The sequence below is a fragment of the Schistocerca gregaria genome, chromosome 5, assembly GCF_023897955.1.
Source record: "Schistocerca gregaria isolate iqSchGreg1 chromosome 5, iqSchGreg1.2, whole genome shotgun sequence".
In the NCBI taxonomy this organism is placed as follows: domain Eukaryota; kingdom Metazoa; phylum Arthropoda; class Insecta; order Orthoptera; family Acrididae; genus Schistocerca; species Schistocerca gregaria.
This window is the reverse complement of record NC_064924.1, coordinates 131,773,799-131,795,477: the sequence shown is the minus strand read 5'-3', so window position 1 is coordinate 131,795,477 and position 21,679 is coordinate 131,773,799. Positions and strand designations below refer to the sequence as shown.

Below are 21,679 nucleotides of genomic sequence, written 5' to 3'. Positions count from 1 at the left end.
TTTTCCTTTTGTTGTCCGGATGTCTTCCACGCCGTCATCTGCCACCATCCAAGCGTTATCCGCTATCTTTTGCATTGAAGGTCTTCACAGACTATTGTTTCCGACAATAGCCCACAATTCATGTCCGCAGAATTTCAGTCATTCTGCAAGGCCAATGGTATTCAATATCTGACGTCAGCGCCGTTTTCGCCACAGTCAAACGGTGCCGCTGAACGATTGGTTAGGACTTCCAAGTCACAGATGTTGAAGTTGAAAGAGTCGCATTCTCGGGAGGACGCGTTATTGCTCTTTTTGTCTTCGTATCGCTCTCAGCCCCGAGATGGTCGCTCGCCGACTGAGTTGCTCCACCGTCGTCATCATCGAATCTTGATGTCTTTGCTACATCCGTCGCATCAGGTTCCTGTGCCGCGGCAGACACCTGCTTTTGCTCCAGGCCACGTTGTCTACTATCGCCACTATCGCGGTTCACGGCGTTGGCTCGAAGGGCGCATTCTTCGCTGCCTCGAACACGCTATGTATTTGGTTTTGGGCGCCTCTGGTGAGGTGCGTCGGCATCTCAACCAGCTGCGCCTCTGTCGTCGCACGGGATCTGCCGCTCGCCGTCTGCTTTCAGCGACGGTGCCGTCCCGTCAGCGCCCCGAGGACCCAGCCACTGGCTCGCCTCAGCCCCAGTTGTTACCGACGCTGCCTTCCATTTTGCCCCATGGCGACGCGCCGCCGCCACCGCCGCCGCCTCCTGTTCTCCTGCCGGCGACACCCGCAGTGGACGAGTCGCTGCAACCGCCGGGCACCTCCCTGCGTCACGCGCCGCCGATCGCTTCCCGTGACCAGTTGTCCTCCGACATGGAACTCTTGCCCGCTCCGGACCATATGTCGTCTTCGCCCGTCGGGTGCCCCGGCACGATGCAGGTCGACCCTTCGGCCCCTCCTGTCTCTCTACGGGCGCAAATACTGCATGTTGGCGTGCACCCTGGAGCAGGTTTTCAGGCGTTTCCTAGCTCCCCGCGGTCCGAATGGCAGGGTGCGGGTGGCACAGCCTCGCCTGTTGTTAGGCTCCCCACCTCGTCGCATACGTCAACATGGTGTCCTCCCCACGGCGGGCGGAAGCCTTATGCCACAACCGTACACCGATTTGCGGGGGAGGAATGTGGTGTCACCGCCAGACACCACACTTGCTAGGTGGTAGCCTTTAAATCGGCCGCGGTCCGTTAGTATACCTAGGACCCGCGTGTCGCCTCTATCAGTGATTGCAGACCGAGCGCCGCCACACGGCAGGTCTAGAGAGACTTCCTAGCACTCGCCCCAGTTGTACATCCGACTTTGCTAGCGATGGTTCACTGACTAAATACTCTCTCATTTGCCGAGACGATAGTTTGCATAGCCTTCAGCTACGTTATTTGCTACGACCTAGCAAGGCGCCAGTATCCGTACTATTGATATTGTGAATCATGACGTTCGTCATTAATGGATTAAAGTTAAGTATTCCACCAGCTACGTCCGTTTTTCTCAATTCTAATTCCCTTGTCATGTTCCAGACCTCACGCCAGCCTGCGCGAGCTAAAACGCGTGCATTTCGGCCTCCTTTAGTAAACCTGTGTTTGCTCTCCTGCCAACCACAACAATAGGTTTGGTTCGTTTACTGATTTGACATATAACTAAAACGTCTTATGATTTTCTGCCACGTCGAAAGATAGAATTTTACTTGCGATTGCGTTAGACACAGATTTTGCCTTAATTTAGTTTTGTTTGTCTGTCAGGTATTGGTCATATTTAAAGTTGCAATATATTTAAATTTTTTAACACGGTAGGCGAAGCACAGTGGATCTTTACCACCCTTCACAATTTTCGTCGGTTCGGAACTGTCAGATGTGCATTGTAAAATGCTCTTGAACTTTGTCCATTGATGCTCAACATTGTCAGTGCTGGAAATGAAATTTTCCTAACGACCTGTCAGGTAAGCTGAAATTTTTTTAAAGAAATAATTGGCGCTGCCTGAAGAATACTTTTTGTTACAATCACGACCGGTTTCGCGCCACTAGAGAACGTATCCTGAGGTGATTTCTCCAATAATAAGAAAAATTCTTTTACTAGGAATCCTTACTAACGGTTTCTTAGTAAAAGGATTTCTCCTTGTTCTTTGCACAACTCACCTGAGGATGAGTCTTCTAGTGGCACGAAACAGGTTGTGACTTTTAACAAAAAGATTCTTCAGCCAGCGTCGATTATTTCTTGAAAAATGTGGAAGCATGGCTGCAGTTACCGCAGTTTAAAATAACAATCTGAAATCTGCTTCTTGTCGCTTTTGCTAAACTGAAAGATCTTACTAACTTTCTTTGTAGTGCTATTTACAGCCGTATTGACTGATGCTTTAACAGCCTCAAGATCAATGATTTTCCGTTCTAAGCTATGCCGTTGTGATCTGTAACGTGTCAAGTGCACAAGAAATGCACATATAAAACAAGATTTTTTAATATATATTACAATACAGAGTTAAAGATTAGTGTTTCTATTATTTACCCCATTCCCTTAAATGGTACAAAATGCATATACTATATTAATAGATTTATTTATTCCGAATTCATCTATGGCATAGAAGGAGTTGTCAAGGAGATATGATTTCAATTTATTTTTGAAGCTATTACGGCTTTCTGTCAGCCATTTTATTTCATCTGGTAATTTGTCGAAAATTTTTATAGCAGCATAATTTACCCCTTTCTGTGCTAAAAGGTGGGTAGAGTAAATGATAGTGTAAGTCTTTCTTTTTTTTGGTATTATAATCATGAATGTCAGGGTTGTATTTAAACTGGTCCATGTTGTTGAGAACAAATTTCATTAGTGAGTAAATGTACTGTGAAGCTGTTGTAAGAATTCCCAATAATTTAAAAAGATGCCTTCGAGATGTGCGACTATGAACCCCAGACATTATTCTAACCACTTTCTTTTGAGCTGTGAATACTTTTTGCCTAAATGTTGAGTTACCTCAAAATATTATTCCGTACATCAGAGAGTGAAAGTATGCAAAGTACGTTAGCTTACTAATTTCTATATCCTCAAAATTGGCAATTGTTCTGATTGCAAAAGTTTCTTAACCTAATCGCTTTAGAAGATACAAAATATGAATTTTCCAATTAATGTTCTCATCCATATGCACACCCAAAAACTTAGTGTGTTCTACCCTGTCTACTGACTTCTGTTGATGTGTTATATTTACTGAAGGAATTATACTTTTTGCAGCAGAAAATTGGATGTACTGTTTTGTTTTTTTTTTCAAAGTTTAGAGCAAGCCTATCTGAAGAAAACTAATTAATGACTTTTCCAAAGACCTTATTTTATCATTTTCAATTGGAGTTTCTTTTACTGGATTAATAATGATGCTTGTATCATCAGCAAACAGTGTCAGTTCAGCTTCCTGTTTCAGATAGGAAGGGATGTCGTTCACATATATCGAGAACAGAAGGGGAAAGTGTCAGTGCAGGTGTTTTTGATGCAGTCGACCATGTCTTCTCGGTATTTTGGCAGTTGCTGGTACACCTTATCTTTTAAATATCCCCATATAAAGAAATCCGGCGACGTCAAGTCCGGCGAGCTGGTGTGCCAATTAACAGGGCCACCTCTGTTGGTCCATTGACAAGTGTAAACACCGTCTAATACCTCCTGTGCTTCAGTTGTGTATTGCGCTGGGCAGCCGTCATGCTGAAACCACACGTGTTGTCGTCATCTACATCCTGCAGTAGTACCGGTTGTTTCTGTTCCAAAAACGTTCGATATTTGCGTCCGTTCAACGTTCTGTCGATAAAATATGGATCGATGAGTTTGTTTCCCATGATGCCACACCATACATTAAAAGACCAAGGACTTTGATTGTCAGCTTCCTGTAACCAATAGGTATTGTGTACACTCCAGTAATGCACACTAAGCCGGTTAAGGCCGTGTCCTACGTGAGCGACAGAAGTGACTGACAGCGAGCGACTTCTGGATACGCGAAACCCCAGCGACAAGCAGCAGCATCGGGCGAAAAGCTCGGGTGTCCTGCGTGCGAGCGACCATGTCGCGCTACAAGATGGCTGCTTGGAGCCAACCAGCTGTTTCTATAAAACGACGCCCCTAAACTGTAGAATACTGTAGCTGGAGAGTAAGGCTACAGAATTAGGTTTACTTAAGAAAATAAATGCGAAAAGGAATGCTGCGAATGAAATTTACAAAGGGAGGAATCTCCATGGAGAATTTTATAAATATCAGAGGTCATCAGTCCCCTATAATGTAGAACTACTTAAACCTAACTAACCTAAGAACATCACACACATCCATGCCCGAGGCAGGATTCGAACCTGCAACTGTAGAGGTCGCGCGGTTCCAGACTGTAGCGCCTAGAACCGCTCGGCCACCTGGGCCTGCCTTTATAAATATCATCTTCTGCTAAGATCACCAGACAAATTCTTCGAATACAGTTGAATGAGCACAGAGGCATTCAACTAGCTCATGAATAAATTAAATACGAATGTTTTTTACATGATCAAGAACTTTTAACAGCCAATAAATGCGGAAGAATGAATTACTACGTGACTAACTAGCCTGAATACTGACATAAATACACAGATTGATGTTTAGTACTCAGATGTAGCTGTGGTGGAGTGGTAGCACTATGACTGTTTTTGCATGTATCGGGAAGGTCCTGTGTTCGATTCCTCCTCCTTATTAGATTTTAACTGACTCAGTTACAATCGTGTATATTAATTTTTATGTATGCTGTTAACACTGCATCGCTAAGTACATATTTAACGTCTTACCAAAGAACTTGATCTGTAAGTGTAGACACACCTACCCCGGTTTATCACACACATTGAATTCCTAATAAATTACAATGAACCATGAAATTTTACAGATATTTGATGTTGCGAACGTAATTCATCAGCAGTCAGTGTTAAGGCCAAACGCTTCAGTTAATCTAAATAGTCTGTAAAAGTAAAGCACACAAATGTTTTTGAAAAGAAGGTCAAACGTTTTGTGCAACGATTTGTCTAAAAGTAGGAAATAAAAAATGTTAGGGAAATGTTTGGTGCACCTCATTTTCTGTTCATGATTTAGAGCATCAAATTACAAAAACGTTTCGATTGTTAATCATACGATAAAATAGTCCCTTCTACGTGCTGTCATTTCCAAAAATCGTCGTTTCGATATCTTGAACGGTTTATGAGATACGACAATTTTTACGGCCATTTGATTGCCGAAACGCAGGAAAGATTCGGACGCGCCGCAAGCGACCCGTCGGTGGATATAACGACCGATATCTCAAGAATGAGAAAAGATATCATTCCAGTCTCAACTTTAAATACAGTTTAGATATGTTGGTGACATTTCATACGCAATGAACTATACGGGAAGTCTACGCAATGTGATTTTACCTCTGCAAATTCTTAAAAATTTCGTGCAGCCATGTACTCAATTTCGTGCGGCACGGTAACTATGACGAATAACGAAAATAAATTCAGATATCTATCGTTTAAAGATATCAAGCTTTAAGATACGGAAGAATCAATTTTTTTCACCGAATAGTTTCGTAAAATCGGATGACAAGTGTTTCATAGCTGCCGTCGCGTCGGCTCCACTGCTTTTCCTAGAAGGCACGTGGCTGTCGGTCTGTGTCGCGCGTGCTGCAGCGACAAGATTCAAACACGTTTGAATTCAAACGTCGCCAGTTGCAGCGGGAGACAGGCAGCGACACAGATGTCGATCGCGTAGGACACTTTTTCTTCTTCTTCTTCTTCTTGCGTTATGGCGTCTGCAGGACCAAAGGTCCCTTTGTGGACTGCATTTTCTTCTTCTTCTCCCAGAACCTCTTCTTTCTTTCTCTTCTTCTCTCCCGTTCTTCTTTCGAGATCTTCACTGGTGACATTCTAATCTTTTGATGTATTCTTCTCTGTCATTGATCTCCGGCATATTTGTCGGTGTATATTTGTTCCTCCAATTTTCCTTTCCTTCGACCTTGATCGCCAATTCCAACCAGTCCTCCCGAAGTTCAACAACCCACTTGGTTCCTGTCTTTCCCCTTGTCCTCCCTGTTGTTTCCCACACTCTCTTCGTCAAGCTGTCCACACTCATCCTAACTACATGCCCAGCAAAACTTGCCCTTTTGAGTCTGATTTCCCCCAATATTGTTCTCATGTTCCGGTACAATTCTTCCATAGGTCTTCGCATCCACCTCATTTGGGACCTAGTATTTTTCTCAGTATTTTTCTCTCTTCTTTCTCTAGTTGTTGTGCCCCATTTCTTCCTAGTGTCATCGTCTCAGCAGCAAATAATACTGCATTCCTCACTGTTGCCTTGTAGTGGCTTATCTTTGCCTCTCCGGATATATTCTTTTTATTGTATATCTCTCTCGTCATGCAAAAGGCTGACCTCATCTTCTTTATCCTTCTGTTATTCCCTCCTTGCTCCTGTTATAAATTCTCCCAGGTATTTAAATTTGTCCTCCCCTTGCACAGTGCCTTCCGGTGTTTCCCAGTCTGCAGTGGTATTTAATGTCTTGTTATAGGCGATCCTCAGTCCCACCTTACTTAAGTTGTCGAGTTGTGTCTTTGCGTCTTCTTCCGTCTCACTTACTATTTCTCTGTCGTCTGCTAAGGCTAGGCAGTCCACTTGAGCCCTGTTGTCCTTATTGTCCCCCACATGGGTCTTTGGTGTTCGTTTTTCCTCGTTTATTGCCCTCCACTGCCTGATCACTTCGCCGAGTGCTATCTTGAACAACAATGGTGACAATCCATCTCCCTGTTTAACACCAGTCTTTGATCTCAAATTCTTCTGGCAGTGCTCCTCTGAATCTCACCCTTGCTTTTGCGTCTGTCAGAATTTCTATTATGAGCCTTGTGTAGTTTCATCAAGTCCTCTGTTCTTCAGGATCCTAAAAGGGTCTGTCTGTCGATGGAGTCATATGCCTTTGTGAAGTCCACGAACGTTATTACTGTCTTTTTGTTTCTTAAGGCCCTATGTTCTATCAGTTGCTTCAGGATAAATATCTGTTCTACACAACCTCTTCCCTTCCTGGGTCCCGGTCGGTAGTCGCCAACTGTACTTTCTACCTGTTCTTCTACTCTCTTGAGCAATAGTTTTGACAGCACCTTGTATCCGACCTCTAGTAGCGATATTCCTCTGTAACTGTTTGCATCTCTCTTGTCCCCCTTCTTGTGTATTGGTACTAAAATTGCATTCTTCCATCCTTCTGGCAACTTCTTTGTTCTCCAGATGTGCTGAATTATGTTGGTCACGTTGTCTATTGCTTTGTTGCCTCCCCACTTTATCATCTCGGGCACTTCCATAACTATACCTGCGGTTGCGTTTTGCCGCCTGAGGCTGTCCAGCGCGCGCTGTCGGTCGCTTCTGTCGCTTACGTAGGACGCGACCTAACGCTGCCGCGGTTTGTGAATGTAGACTCATCGGAAAATAGTAGTTCGGGAAAGAACGAAGGTGTCATTTGCATTTGTTGACGTGGCGATTCACAAAACACTACCCGATTATGGAAATCTGCGCCGTGAAATTCTCGATGCAGTGACACGAGGTAGGGATGATATTTACGACGATGCAGTAATTGACGGTACTACCTACGGACATACCTGTATTGTGATGTGACTGCCGGGCGCTAATCCGTGGGTTGTGGTGCACTGCCGCTAGTACAGCTATTTTATTAGCTTCCCCTGTAAAACGTTTACTTCGTTTCCTTTCGCCAGGCTGTACGCTGCCATTAGACATAAATGTCGGAGAAATACAACGTTGTGAATGGTGTTCCCAATTACAACTCATGAAATGCTGGCCTGTCCTACCCTCGCAGCATGGAGGTGGGGCCCTGCGCGCCACTGGATATTCAAGGGCTACTCACTAGCATATAGTAAATTAAATCCTTAGCCCAAACAGCTACACATAGAAACTTGAGTTCAGTTGATTGGTGGAAGAGACGAACCAGCGAGGTCATCAGTCTCATCGGATTAAGGAAGGATGGGGAAGGAAGTCGGCCATGCCCTTTCAAAGGAACCATCCTGGCATTTGCCTGGAGCGATTTAGGGAAATCACAGGAAACCTACATCAGGATGGCCAGACGCGTGATTGAACCGTCGTCCTCCCGAATGCGATTAGAAACTTGAAATTTGAAGAGTGAGCTGATCTTATACTGTAGGCATTGCTTAAGAAGGGACTTTTAGAAATTCCACCCAAAAACGGATGAAATAGTGGATGAAATGTTTTTTGAAAATATTTAAAGAATTTTTGAGTTACATCTATAAAAATTTGAATTGTACTTCTCCGTCACAAATACGAAAGCATGTGTTTCAATGTTTTTGGAAGTTCGACCCCTAGCGCGGTTTTATTAAAATATTTCATTAGGTAAGCATTTTTAAAGCTAAATTTTGGAATTTGGCTTCTCGGTCAGAAATAAAATAGTACATGTTTCATTGCTTTTGACAATTTAATCCCTATGGGGCTGCAATAGGGGATTAGATTTTTTATTAAATATTTCATTGTGCAAACATTTTTGAAGATAAATCTCTGAAAATTTGTATTTGGTTTCTCTGTTAGAAATTACAAAAGTACACTTTTCACTGTTTTTGGAAGTTCAGCCGCTGAGGGGGCGAAAAGTGGGTCAAATCTTTTATGAAAATATCTTATTGTGAAAGCATTTTTAAAGTTAAATCTTTAAAAAGTGATATCTGAAAGATTAGGTGTTCCATAGTTTTTGGAAATTCAACCCTTAAAGTGGCAACATTGGGCCAGACTGATTCACTGGATCTTCAGCGCCCAGTTCAGACCGCTAAGCAAAGTAACTTCAGATTTGCAGAGGTTGTGAATGTTATATTGAAGGCACATATTAACAAGGGATTGCTCGAAATTCCATACCCAAGGAAGTGAAATAGAGGATGAAGGGCGTTTTGAAATATGTCTTTTTTAAGAAAACTTTGAACTCAGAACTACGAAACTTGCCATTTGGTTTCTGAATCAGAAATAAGAAATCCGTGTTTCTGGATTTTTAGAAATTCAACCGCTAAGAGGGTAGAATAGCGAACAGACTTTTTTAAAAATAAGTCATTGTTAACTACTAAAGCATTCTGAAGCTACGCTACTGGCCATTAAAATTGCTACACCAGGAAGATGCTACAGACGCGAAATTTAACCGACAGGAAGAAGATGCTCCGATATGCAAATGATTAGCTTTTCAGAGCATTCACACAAGGTTGGCGCCGGTGGCGACACATACAACGTGCTGTCATGAGGAAAGTTTCCAACCGATTTCTCATACACAAACAGCAGCTGACCGGCGTTGCCTGGTAAAACGTTGTTGTGAAGCCTCGTAGAAGGAGGAGAAATGAGTTTCCCACTTTGATAAAGGTCGGATTGTAGCCTATCGCGATTGCAGTTTATCGTATCGCGACATTGCTGCACGCGTTGGTCGAGATCCAGTGGCTGTTAGCAGAATATGGAATGGGTGGGTTCAGGAGGGTCTACATCTACATCTACATGCATACTCCTCAAACCACCTGACGGTGTGTGGTGGAGGGTACCTTGAGTACCTACAGCGGTTCTCCCTTCTATTCCAGGCACGTAATACGGAAGGCCATGCTGGATCCCAACGGCCTCGTATCACTAGCAGTCGAGATGACAGGCATCACATCCGCATGGCTGTAACGGATCGTGCAGCCACGTGTCGATCCCTAAGTCAACACATGCGGACGTTTGCAAGACAACAACCATCTGCACCCACAGTTCGACGATGTTTTCAGCAGCATGGACTATCAACTCGGAGACCATGGTTGCTGTTACCGTTGACGCTGCATCACAGACAGGAGCGCCTGCAATGGTGTACTCAATGACGAATCTGGGTGCACAAATGGCAAGACGTCATTTTTTCAGATGAATCCAGGTTCTGTTTACAGTATCATGATGATCGCATCCGTGTTTGGCTACATCGTGGTGAACGCAATTTGAAAGCGTGTATTCGTCATCGCCGTACTGTCGTATCACCCGGCGTGATGGTATGGGGTGCCATTGGTTACACGTCTCGGTCACCTCTTGTTCGTATTGACGGCACTTTGAACAGTGGACGTTACATTTCAGATGTGTTACGACCCGTGGCTCTACCCTTGATTCGATCCCTGCGAAACCCTACATTTCAGCAGGATAATGCACGACCGCATGTTGCAAGTCCTGTACGGTTCTTTCTGGATACAGAAAGTGTTCGACTGCTGCTCTGGCCAGCACATTCTCCAGATCTCTCACCAACTGAAAACGTCTGGACAATGGTGGCCGAGCAACTGGCTCGTCACAATACGCCAGTCACTACTCTTGATGAACTGTGGTATCGTGTTGAAGCTGCACGGGCAGCTGTATCTGTACACGCCATCCGAGCTCTGTTTACCTCAATGCCCAGGCGTACCAAGGCCGTTATTGCGGCCAGAGGTGGTTGTTCTGGGTAGTGATTTCTCAGGATCTATGCACCCAAAATGCGTGAAAATGTAATCACATGTCAGTTCGAGTATAATATATTTGCTCAATGAATAGCCGTTTATCACCTGCATTTCTTCTTGGCGTAGCAATTTTAATGGCCAGTAGTGTATCCTGAGAGAGGATGGCGGAATTTGCGGCAGCGCCTGCAGCCGCTACTCACGTCCTGCGGAGGCGTGCCGAGCGCCTCCCAGGAGATGCCCGACACGAAGGCGGCGGTGAGGCATCCCAGCGACCCGGCGCCCGGCACCCCCAGCGCTTCGCTGCCGAACACCGCGGCCACGCCCCCACACAGCAGCAGCAGCACCCGCAGAGGCACCACCAACGGCTGCGGCAACACAACACCAACACTCGCACACAGCTCCACCACCGGTTGCGTTCATAACATAACATACAGGGTGGCGCGCGAAACGCGTTACCATTTTGTTTTTGAATTTAAAGTTCATTGTCAATACATCTGAAAGGAACATATACTACAATGAAGAGCCGTCCATGGACATTTGTTGTAACTCAGCACATGTTCAATATATCCACCATTTCGTTTCCTAACTTCCTTCAAACGAACACTGAAGTTAGTGATTACCCTACGGCACATGTCGTCCGTAATTTCACTACAAGCTTGAAGAATGAGTCTTCTGAGCTCCATTAAATCACGTGGACTTTTCGGGAACTATTTTTCCTTTTGGTGCCCCCAAAGAAAAAAGTCACTTGGATTGAGGTCTGGACTATTGGTGAGGGGGGGGGGGGGGGGGAGCAATTTTGTCCGTCATTGAAGCGACCTGGAAACCTGAGTGAAGTGATCCGCATGTCGAAATGCTAGTGAAAATACTCCAACACAGTGTGGCCTTGCTCCGTCTTGCATGAACCACTGCGTGTTGAAGGGCAAGGCAGAAGCAAGGGGCTGTGGAATGAAGCTATTGCGAAGCATGCTCAAATAACGCTCGCTATTCACAGTTTGTTCAAAGAAAAAGGGTACAGTAAGTCCGTGACTGGAAATTGCTGCCCACGCTGTAATCCTCGGAGCATAATGTTCTCGTTCATGAAGCTTTTCAGTGGCCCAAAAGCGTACATTTTGTTTGTTAAACACACCGTCTAAACGAAAATGCGCCTTGTCTGAAAACCAAACGTTGTTGAGAGTTTCTTCCCTATCCTCCACCCACTGAACAAACAGCACTCTCTGCTGCTTGTGTTCTTCAGTGAGGTTCTGTGCACAGGTCATCTTGTATGGGTACACATGGAGGTCAGTTTTAAGAATGCGTTGGACGGAGGGTCTGTATATTCCCAGTTGCACTGCTGCCTTTCTACACGATTTCCCGGGACTTGCTGTACAGCAACTCGTACCGCTTCAATATTCTCCGGCGAACAAACAGGCTTAGGCCGAGGTCGTTTCGCTTCCAATACTGTTCCTTCCTGTACAAATTTATCGTACAACCTGTGGATGGTCTTCCTGCAAGGGACTCATCGTGTGTTAAACTGTTGTCGAAAACGCCTCTCACTCACAATAAGGCTTTTCGTTTCATGAAAAAGTAACGCAATTGCCGATCGTTGCAGTGTCGTTCCATTGTCAGCCATTGCTGCTTACTAGTCTCCTAAGGCAGTATCGTGAATTACACGCCATTTCGTAACTCATTTGTTTTTCAAGCTCTGCTAACCGTGCGACTGCTACGGTCTCAGGTTCGAATGCTGCCCCGGGCATGGATGTATGTGCTGTCCTTAGGCTAGATACGTTTAAGTAGTTCTAAGTCTGTGGGACTGATGGCCTCAGATGTTAAGTCCCAGAGTGCTCACAGCCATTTGAACATTTGAAACTGGTACACATGAGGAATATCATGTAAGGCCTCGCGAGAACGCTGTAGTGACGCAACACGACGTGCCATGGACTCGACTAATGTCTGAAGTAGTGCTCGAGGGAACTGACACCATGAATCCTGCCAGCTAGTCTATAAATCTGTACGAAGGGGTGAATATCTCTTCTGAACAGCAGGTTGCAAGGCATCCCAGATATACTCAATGATGTCTGCAAATTTGGTGGGCAGCGGAAATGTTTAAACTCAGAAGAGTGTTCTGGAGACATTCTGTAGCAATTCTGGGTGTGTGGGGTGTCATCCTAGTGCAATTGTCCAAGTTCGTCAGAATGCACAATGGGCATGAAAGGATGCAGGTGACCAGACAGATGTTTACCTACGTTTCACCTGTCAGAGTCATATCTAGACGTATCAGGGGTCCCATACCACCCCAACTGCACACGCCCCACAACATTACAGAGCCTCCACCAGCTTGAACAGTCTCGTGCTGATATGCAGGGACCATGGATTCGTGAGTTTGTCTTCATACCCGTTCACGTCCATCCGTCCGATACAATTTGAAGCAAAACTCGTCCGACCAGGCAACATGTTTCCAGTCATCAACAGTCCAATGCCGGGGTTCACGGACACAGACGAAGCGTAAAGCTTTGTGTCGTGCAGTAATCAATGGTATACGAGTTTGCCCTTTCCTCTGAAAGCCCATGTCGATAATGTTTCGTTGAATGGTTCGCACCTGACTCTTGTTGATGGGCCAGCATTGAAATCTGTAGCAATTTGCTGAAGGGTTGCACATCTGTCACGTTAAATGATTCTCTTCAGTCGCAGTTGGCTCCCGTTCTTGCAAAAAAGTGGTTCAAATGGCTCTGAACACTATGGGACTTAACATCTGAGGTCATCAGTCACCGTGAACTTAGAACTACTTATACCTAACTAACCTAAGGACATCACACACATCCATGCCCGAGGCAGGATTTGAACCTGCGACCGTAGCGGTCGCGCGGCACCAGACTGAAGCGCCTAGAACCGCTCGGCCACAACGGCCGGCCCCATTGTTTCAGGATCTTTTTCCATCCGCAGTGATGTCGGAGATTTGATGTTCTACCGGATTCCTAATAATCACTGTACATTCAAGAAATGGTGGTACGGGAAAACCCCCACTTGATCAGTACATCAGAGGTGCTGTGTCCCATCGCTGGTGCACCGACTATAACTCCATGTTCAAACTCACATAAATCTTCATAACTTGCCATTGCAGCAGCAGTAACCGATCTAACAACTCACCAGATGCTTGTTGTATTATATAGGCGGTGCCGACAGCAGCGCCGTATTCTGCCTATTTACATATCTCTGTATTTGAATACGCATGCATTTACCAGTTTCTTTGGCGCTTCAGTGTATCGGGCCATTCGTGTATACAGGGTGTTAAAAGGTATCAAATACTGCTGTAGGGTTGACTCAAAAGTAGAAAATAGGATGATATTCGATAGATGTGCTGTACATGTAGAGAAAAACCAAAGATTACAATTGCAGAACAATAGGATGAGATGTACAAGAGAAAGTGCTTCGCAGGTTGAGAAAGTCAACAATGCGTTGATCCACATCCGGCCCCAAGGCAGGCAGTTTTTCGGCTTGGCATTGATAGAGTTATTGGATGTCCTCCTTAGGGACGTCGTGCCAAATGCTGTCCAATTGGCGCTTTAGATTGTCAAACAGGGCTGCAAATGTTCTCAAATAGGAAGAGATCCAGCGATCTCGCAGGCCGAGGTAGGAATTGGCAAGCACGAAGACAAGCATGAAAATCTCTGCTGAATGTAGGCCCAGGATGGTCTGCCATGAAGAGCAACAAAACAGGGCCTCTAATCGTAACGTGTAGGCCTTCACGGCCTGCGTCTTCATTAATTAAACTTCCGGGATAAGAGGCCGTGATCGAACAGTAGAAATTCTTCCTTCTGACGTTTCGATGCCAATTGTAGGCAACATCTTCCAAGGGGAGCCACCACCTCGGAAGATGTTGCCCAAAGGTGTTAACGAAACGTTAGGAGGAAAAAATTCTACTGCTCGATCACGGCCTCTTAGCCCGGAAGTTTTATCTTTGGAAACAGGGCGTATAATATTTTCGACGTACCGCTGTGTAAGTGTACCATCCATGTCAACCAATGTGGCCGTGCTACAAAAGAAGTGGAATCCAGGACCAGTCACGGCGTGCCGAACTTCACGCATGCTGCGTTGTGTGGGCCGCAGGCCGGCCGAAGCCTGGCCTGTCACTCGGCTTTTCTCGGTCGTTCTCGGAACTAGTCGGATCAGCTCGACGTTCCATTTAGCACTGGCGTGCGGCAGTCTTCGGTCAGCACAGCTCTCTTCAGTCCGACAGAATAGTGGTGTCAGCGCCTTTTACCTTTCGCTATGTGTTCGTGGTATGGAGGGCAAACAGGTTCAGTAACTGTTTGCACAGAAAGAGGCAGTCTAGCGACCTTCGTCACAAGGCTTTAAAAATGAATGGGAATGATAGAAGAGAGAGATGAAAATTCTCAGTACGTGTTATGAAGTCACGTAGGCGACGGGTATTGCAAATTTACTATGAAACGACATTACAATACGACGCAGAAGGAATTTAGAGATTCGGTTGGGAATGAAAGACCCACAAACTGCAACGATCGACAGACGGAATCCCTTGTGCTCTGTATCAAGAAACACTTCATGCTAAATCTGCAGGCATGGAACGCATGAAGAAACTGGAGATAAGGACAGCAAAATTTCTTACATCGCACGCATTATTCCACTGTCAGTGGCAACAGTTTTTGGTGGATTTGAACTAAGAGTACGGAGATATTATACAGAAAGGTGCACATAAAACCGGCCAGAACCGGAATGCGAACGCAAGTGAGTAACATTACTGGCTTGTCAGTTTCTTTGCCACCTTCCAACAGCAGTACCATGTGAGCAGTTCATACGGAAAGTAGTCGTTATAAACCGTGTATTTCATGGTCATGCCATACTCCATTGAAGAACGTGTATTCATTGTTGAAGAATATGTGCGTGACATTTTTCATGAAAAGTTTCCTGCAAAATCAACGATTCGAGATGTGGTGAGAAAGTGGCGTTCGACAGGCAGTGTTGTTAATTCAAAGAGAAATAAGGCACCGACTGTGCGTACACCTGAAGTTGTGACAAACATGACGGCACACATTGAATAAAGTCCCTACAAGTCAATACGACGATTGTCAAAGCAATGTGGAATATCTCGCGGGTCGTGTTGTAAGTAGCCTGTTTAGGTTTTTATGTTGGTAACGCCACGTAGCGCTCTGTATGAAAATCACTGGCTGTGTTGTGTGCAGTCTGTGGCTTGTTGGCATTGTTGGAATATTCGCCATTGTAGTGTTGGGCAGTTGGATGTGAACAGCGCGTAGTTTTGCGCAGTTGGAGGTGAGCCGCCAGCAGTGGTGGATGTGGGGAGAGAGATGGCGGAGTTTTGAGAGCAGATGATCTGGACGTGTGTTCATCAGATACAGTAAATTTGTAAGACTGGACATCATGAACTTATGACTTTTGAACACTATTAAGGTAAATACATTGTTTGTTCTCTATCAAAATCTTTCATTTGCTAACTATGCCTATCAGTAGTTAGTGCCTTCAGTAATTAGAATCTTTTATTTAGCTGGCAGTATTGGCGCTCGCTGTATTGCAGTAGTTCGAGTAACGAAGATTTTTGTGAGGTAAGTGATTCGTGAAAGGTATAGGTTATTTTAATCAGGGCCATTCTTTTGCAGACATGATTGAAAGTCAGATTGCGTTGCGCTAAAAATATTGTGCGTCAGTTCAGTGATAATCAGAATAAGTAAAGAGAGAAATGTCTGAGTACGTTCAGTTTTGCTCAGCTGTTTGAAAATTAAATAACGTAAGAGATTTTCCAGGACAGTAATTCATAAAATTTTCTAAGGGGACGTTTCAGTGTCGACGCATCCTTGATGGCTTAAAAATGAAACCTTATTGTGAGAGTGTTGTTCAGCAAATAAAAGAAGCGGACCGGGGTAACTACACACATTACTGTAATTGGTTGCTGGAAAATGTCGCTGGGGGACATCTTGATCCGTTCCTCCTTTTTTTGGCGGATGAAGCTTGTTTTCATCCATCGGGTTACGTTAATTCACAAAACACAAGACACTGGGCTACAGAAAATCCCCATGGCATACTGCAAAAGCCGTTACACGATTTAAAAATTGGTGTACGGTTTGCTGTATCTGGTAACAGAATTAGCAGGCCATTGTTCTTCAATGAATCTGCCAACACACATGTTTACTTGCAACTCTATTATGAATTTTCGGCTGTGTTAACTCCAAACGAAAAATGTTGTGCATATTTACAGCAAAATGGGGCAACTTCTTATACGTCGGATTTGTCCTTAGCTCATATACACACTGATTTTACAGAAGAGAGGAACATTAGTAAGGGCTTGTGGCCACCCCGCTCTCCCGATTTGTCATTATGTGACTTTTACCTCTAGGGATTTCTAAAGGCTGGAGTCTACCGCAACAATCCCAGAACACTTGACACGTTAAAAACAACATATGTGAATAAATTTCGAACATTCCTCAAAGAGTACTGAAAAGTGTTTTCCTTAACATGCTTCGACGAGCACAACTTCGCTTGGATGTTGGCGGTGAACATTTCGAACATAGAGTTTAAATTCCTTTCTAAAATATGCTTATTAAACTAATAAAAGTAAATCTGTTCCTTAAACTGTTAATTACATAGTTAATAATTAAACTGTACAAAAAATGTAAGAAAGCGATGGTGGACGTAGATTTTCTTCAGTCATATTCCTTTCAGCGCATTGGCCAGCTTTATGTCGCCACTATGTATATTACTGGAAAGTATGTTGGTCCAGTCAAGGGGCTGATCTGGAACGATTTTTCGATTTAAAAGTCACGATTGGAGAATTTATGAACGACAAAGGAGTGCAGGAACGAAAATTAGAACATCCGGAATGGAGTGCAGACGTAGCATTTTAAGTGGTCTTGACTGCACACAGCCCACAGCAGGACATTCCACGGAGAGAAAAAACTTATTTCTGTTTTGTCGGGATACATTTAAAGAGGAAATCATGTTGTGAAGTGTCGCATTCTGAAAAACACAATCCAGTTCCCTAACTTACTAGCGTTAAAGAAAACACGAGGTGCGAAGAATTCACTGTGGGCGTGTTTTCGAGCTATTTCTGTTTGCCGTTCCACCTATGCAGGTGCAAATGTAACTGAGTGATCTCCATTGTCTTTCCTCCACGACGCCATGTGCTCCACACGCAAGTAACTGAATCCGTGCTCCGTGACGGTATTTGAGGAGCATTGTTTCAAATCGTATGAAGTGCACAGATCATAATTTTACCAAAGGTAAAAATAATATTTCTCTTCCTCACCAAATGAAATATGTAAAAATCCTCGTAGGCAGGACATAGGTATTTAGATTAGTTCCAAAATCAGTCACGATTAGAATCACTTCCCAGTGCATGAAAGGGCCATTTTAATTTTGAAATTGCACATAATACGTTTTGAACTTATTCGTGTTGATCTCATCAAAAGTGAAGAAGAATTACATGATCTGCTGAATGCAATTAACAGTATAACGAGTAAAAAATATGGATTTCTGAGAATGCACATATGGAGCACAGCATTTATGGTAGTGACACATAGGCTGTGGGAAAACCGAAACAGAAGAGAATCCGAAGCACTTGAGAAGGTACTACAGACGTATGTTGAAAATTAGGTGGCCTGATAAAGTAAGGAGTGAGGAGGTTCTGCACAGGATCGGAGACCAAAGGAATATGTGGAAAACGCTGACAAGGAGAAGGGACACGATGACAGGACTTCTGTTAAGACCTCAGGGGGTGACATCCACTAGAGGGACCTGTAAAGGGTAAAAACCGTAGAGGAAGACAGAGCTTGGAATACATCCAGCAAATAATTGAGGACGAAGGTTGCAAGTGCTACTCTGAGATGAAGAGGTTGGCACAGGAGAGGAATTCGTGGCGGATCGCATCAAACTAGTCCCAGGATTGATAAAAAAATCATTTGAAACTTTTATTTCAAATTTTTGTTATTTTATTGTTGCACACAGCTGGTCACGGAAGAAAATAAATTTATTAACGTGTTCTTGTCGGTAGATCGATGTGTTACAGTCCTGTACTTATCCCTTCTTCCTGGAGCAAACAGTCGCAGTCACTATCTTCGTGAGTCGGCCAATCAGTTTCAGCTGACCTTCCATCGATATTTAGTGGCGAAACATGAAACTGCAAACTATCAGCCTTTTTCAAGTTGTCTCCAAATCTGACAACAGTTAAACCTTGCTTATTTAACCGTACAATTTCATGAAGAAGTGTTCGAGTAATCAACATAGTCCCTGCCCACGCCACTAGGGGTCATCCTCGATATCAGTTTCTTTCCACAATGGTTGGGACCCGAAATCGCATCCGGCCGCGGTGGTCTAGCGGTTCTAGGCGCTCAGTCAAGAACCGCGCGACTGCTACGGTCGCAGGTTCGAATCTTGCCTCGGGCATGGATGTGTGTGATGTCCTTAGGTTAGTTAGGTTTAAGTAGTTGTAAGTTCTAGGTGACTGATGACCACATATGTCAAGTCCCATAGTGCTCAGAGCCATTTGATCCATTTTGAACCCGAAATCGTATTCCACATCCCCTCCAGATGCGAATCCGTCGAGAATCACTGTCCAGCCCCAGTTGGGACTCATCTGTGAGAAGAACACTGGTTCACTGTTCGACTGTCCAGGTGGCATGGTGACGGCTGCACTCTAGACGTTCCCTTCCGTGGAAACGCGTCATGAGGCAGCCATGCAGCAGGATTCCGACAATAATGGCCATTCTGTCGAGGCCTTCTGTACGCCGTTTTCCTCGATACAACATGCTGGGAGGTCAGATGCCACCTGCAGCGCAGCACTAAGGAAGTACCTTCGTGTCTTTGGAGCCAAATAATGGTTCGCTCTTTCTGACGTTACACGTGGTCGGCCCTGCCGTAGCCTTCATAAAACAGTTTCGATCTCTATAAACTGTCGCCACATCTAAAAACAACAGAATGATTCACATTAAACCATGGGGCTACATCAGTTTTCCACTGTCCTGCTTCCATTCTTCCCATTGTCCTCCACCCCAGAGAGCCTGCTAGGCGTCTTGTGTGTGCCATACTGCACCGCTGCGACTGTGTACACAGTAAATGAAGATAGTAACTGTTCCCGAAAGAACAGATACTACTGATGACCGTGCAGCTACTCTAGAATAAATGATAATTAATTGAAACCCTCAGGTGCTGTTGATATACCTTGATGAGGACAGCTGAAAATCTGTGCCCCGCCCGGGGTTCGAACCCGGGATCTCCTGCTTACATGGCAGACGCTCTATCCATCTGAGACACCGAGGACACAGATGAATAGCGCGACTGCAGGGACTTAACCCTTGCACGCTTCCCGTGAGACCTACATTCACAACTGTCCACAATCCACATACGTAATGTTCCTAAAAGATATTTGCACATCCACTCATTACTCGCGCCAACTAAGGTGACGATCCCGTAAGAGTTCGGGCAACCTGTGCGCATTCGCACAGACGAAGGTCAATGGCCGGGTAACCTTTAATTATCATTTATTCTAGAGTAGCTGCACGGTCATCAATGGTATCTGTTCTTTCGGGACCAGTTACTATCTTCACATATCGTTAAAGGCTACACGGCCACTGACCGTCTGTGTGGATGTGCACAGGTTGCCCGATCTCTTATGGGAATCGTCACCTTAGTTGGCGCGAGTAATGAGTGGATAGGCAAACACGTATTAGGAACATTACGTATGTAGATTGTGGATAGTTGGGAATGTGGGTCTCACGGGAAGCGTGCAACGGATAAGTCTCTGCACTCGCGCTCTTCATCTGTTGATATACCTGCCATGTAAGCAGGAGATCCAGAGTTCGAGTCCCGGCCGGGCACACATTTTCAGCTGTCCTCATGGAGGTATATCGACAACACCTGTCGGCAGCTGAGTGTTTCAGTTAATTATCATTGTGTACACAGTGATTGCGAATGTGAAACTGCCCGGCAAACACTATTCCGTTTGGTAGGTGCCCTGACGTTATCGCTGGCGTGGTTGTCCGTTGACCAGAGTGCCATCTTCCGTGCAGGACACGATAATATGAACATCTGTTGACGGTTTGTATGATTATATCGTGAACTGGACTCAGGACGGGGAAACAGAGGTTTGTTGCTTTAATTTTGGACACAAGTGTACTTACATGTAGATCACGGTTGAAGTACCTAAAACGAAATGCGGCTCCTCGCGCCATAATTACAGATAGTAAAGCTCAATCAAAGTATAGGAAATACATTATGCTATCTTTCCCACGCGAATAAGACATCAATGCACCGACATTACAAATTTCACTGAAAATGTCCATTCGTAAAATAGATCAGATGTTATCACTTACTGAGCTTCCTTTCACGCTATCTTTTTAGCGTTCGCAGCCCTAATTCACACTCCACTTTCTTGCGATAGCTCTTCCACGGGTAAACTGCCCTCTATTATATAGTTATATGTCTGAAAGAACAGACACCATTGCTACCCTGGAGACACCTAGAACGAAATTATAATTATATATTAATACTTTCTGCTGCTGACGGGCGTTGATATATATATATATATATATATATATATATATATATATATATCTCAACAGGGTCAGGTGAAAATGTGTGCCCCTGACAGGGACTCGAACCCGGGATCTCCTGCTTACATGGCAGACGCTCTATCCATCCGGGCCACCGAGGGCATACAGGATAGTGCGACTGCAGGGACTATATCGCGCAAGCCTCCCGCGAGACCAACAATCTCACCTTGTATGTCCACACACTACATTCGTAGTGTCCCACCCCAACACGCTCATTACTCGTGAAAGACATTCTTACCAAATCCGACAAGAGTTCGGGTAATATGTGTGCATCTGCACAGAAAAAGTTCATGGCCGGTATTGCCAGAACTATATACTTATATGGATATTGAATCTGTTCTTTGGGACATAGTATAACTGTATAGTTCTGGCAATACCGGCCATGACCTTCTTCTTCTTCTGTGCAGATGCACACATATTACCCGAACTCTTATAGGACTTGGTAAGAATATCTTCCACGAGTAATGAGTGTGTTGTGCAGGGACACTATGAATGTAGTATATGGACATGGCATGCGCGAGATAGTCCCTGCAGTCGCAATATTCTCTGTGCCCTCGGTGGCTGAGATGGGTAGAGCACCTGCAACGAAGGTACGAGATCTCGGGTTCGAGTCTCAGTCGAGGCACACATTTTCATCTGTCTCCGTTGATATATTCCAACGCCCGTCAGCAGCTGAAAGTA

General features: G+C 44.7%; 1 protein-coding gene across 1 annotated transcript in view; it reads right to left on the bottom strand.

Moving 5' to 3' along the window:
- The window catches only part of LOC126273259 (sodium/hydrogen exchanger 9B2-like), a 113,048-nt gene that overhangs the window by 26,627 nt on the left and 64,742 nt on the right, over nt 1–21,679 (bottom strand). The window contains exon 8 of the mRNA XM_049976804.1: nt 10,646–10,810. Coding sequence (XP_049832761.1) covers nt 10,646–10,810 — 165 coding nt within the window. The remainder of the gene's footprint in view (nt 1–10,645; nt 10,811–21,679) is intronic.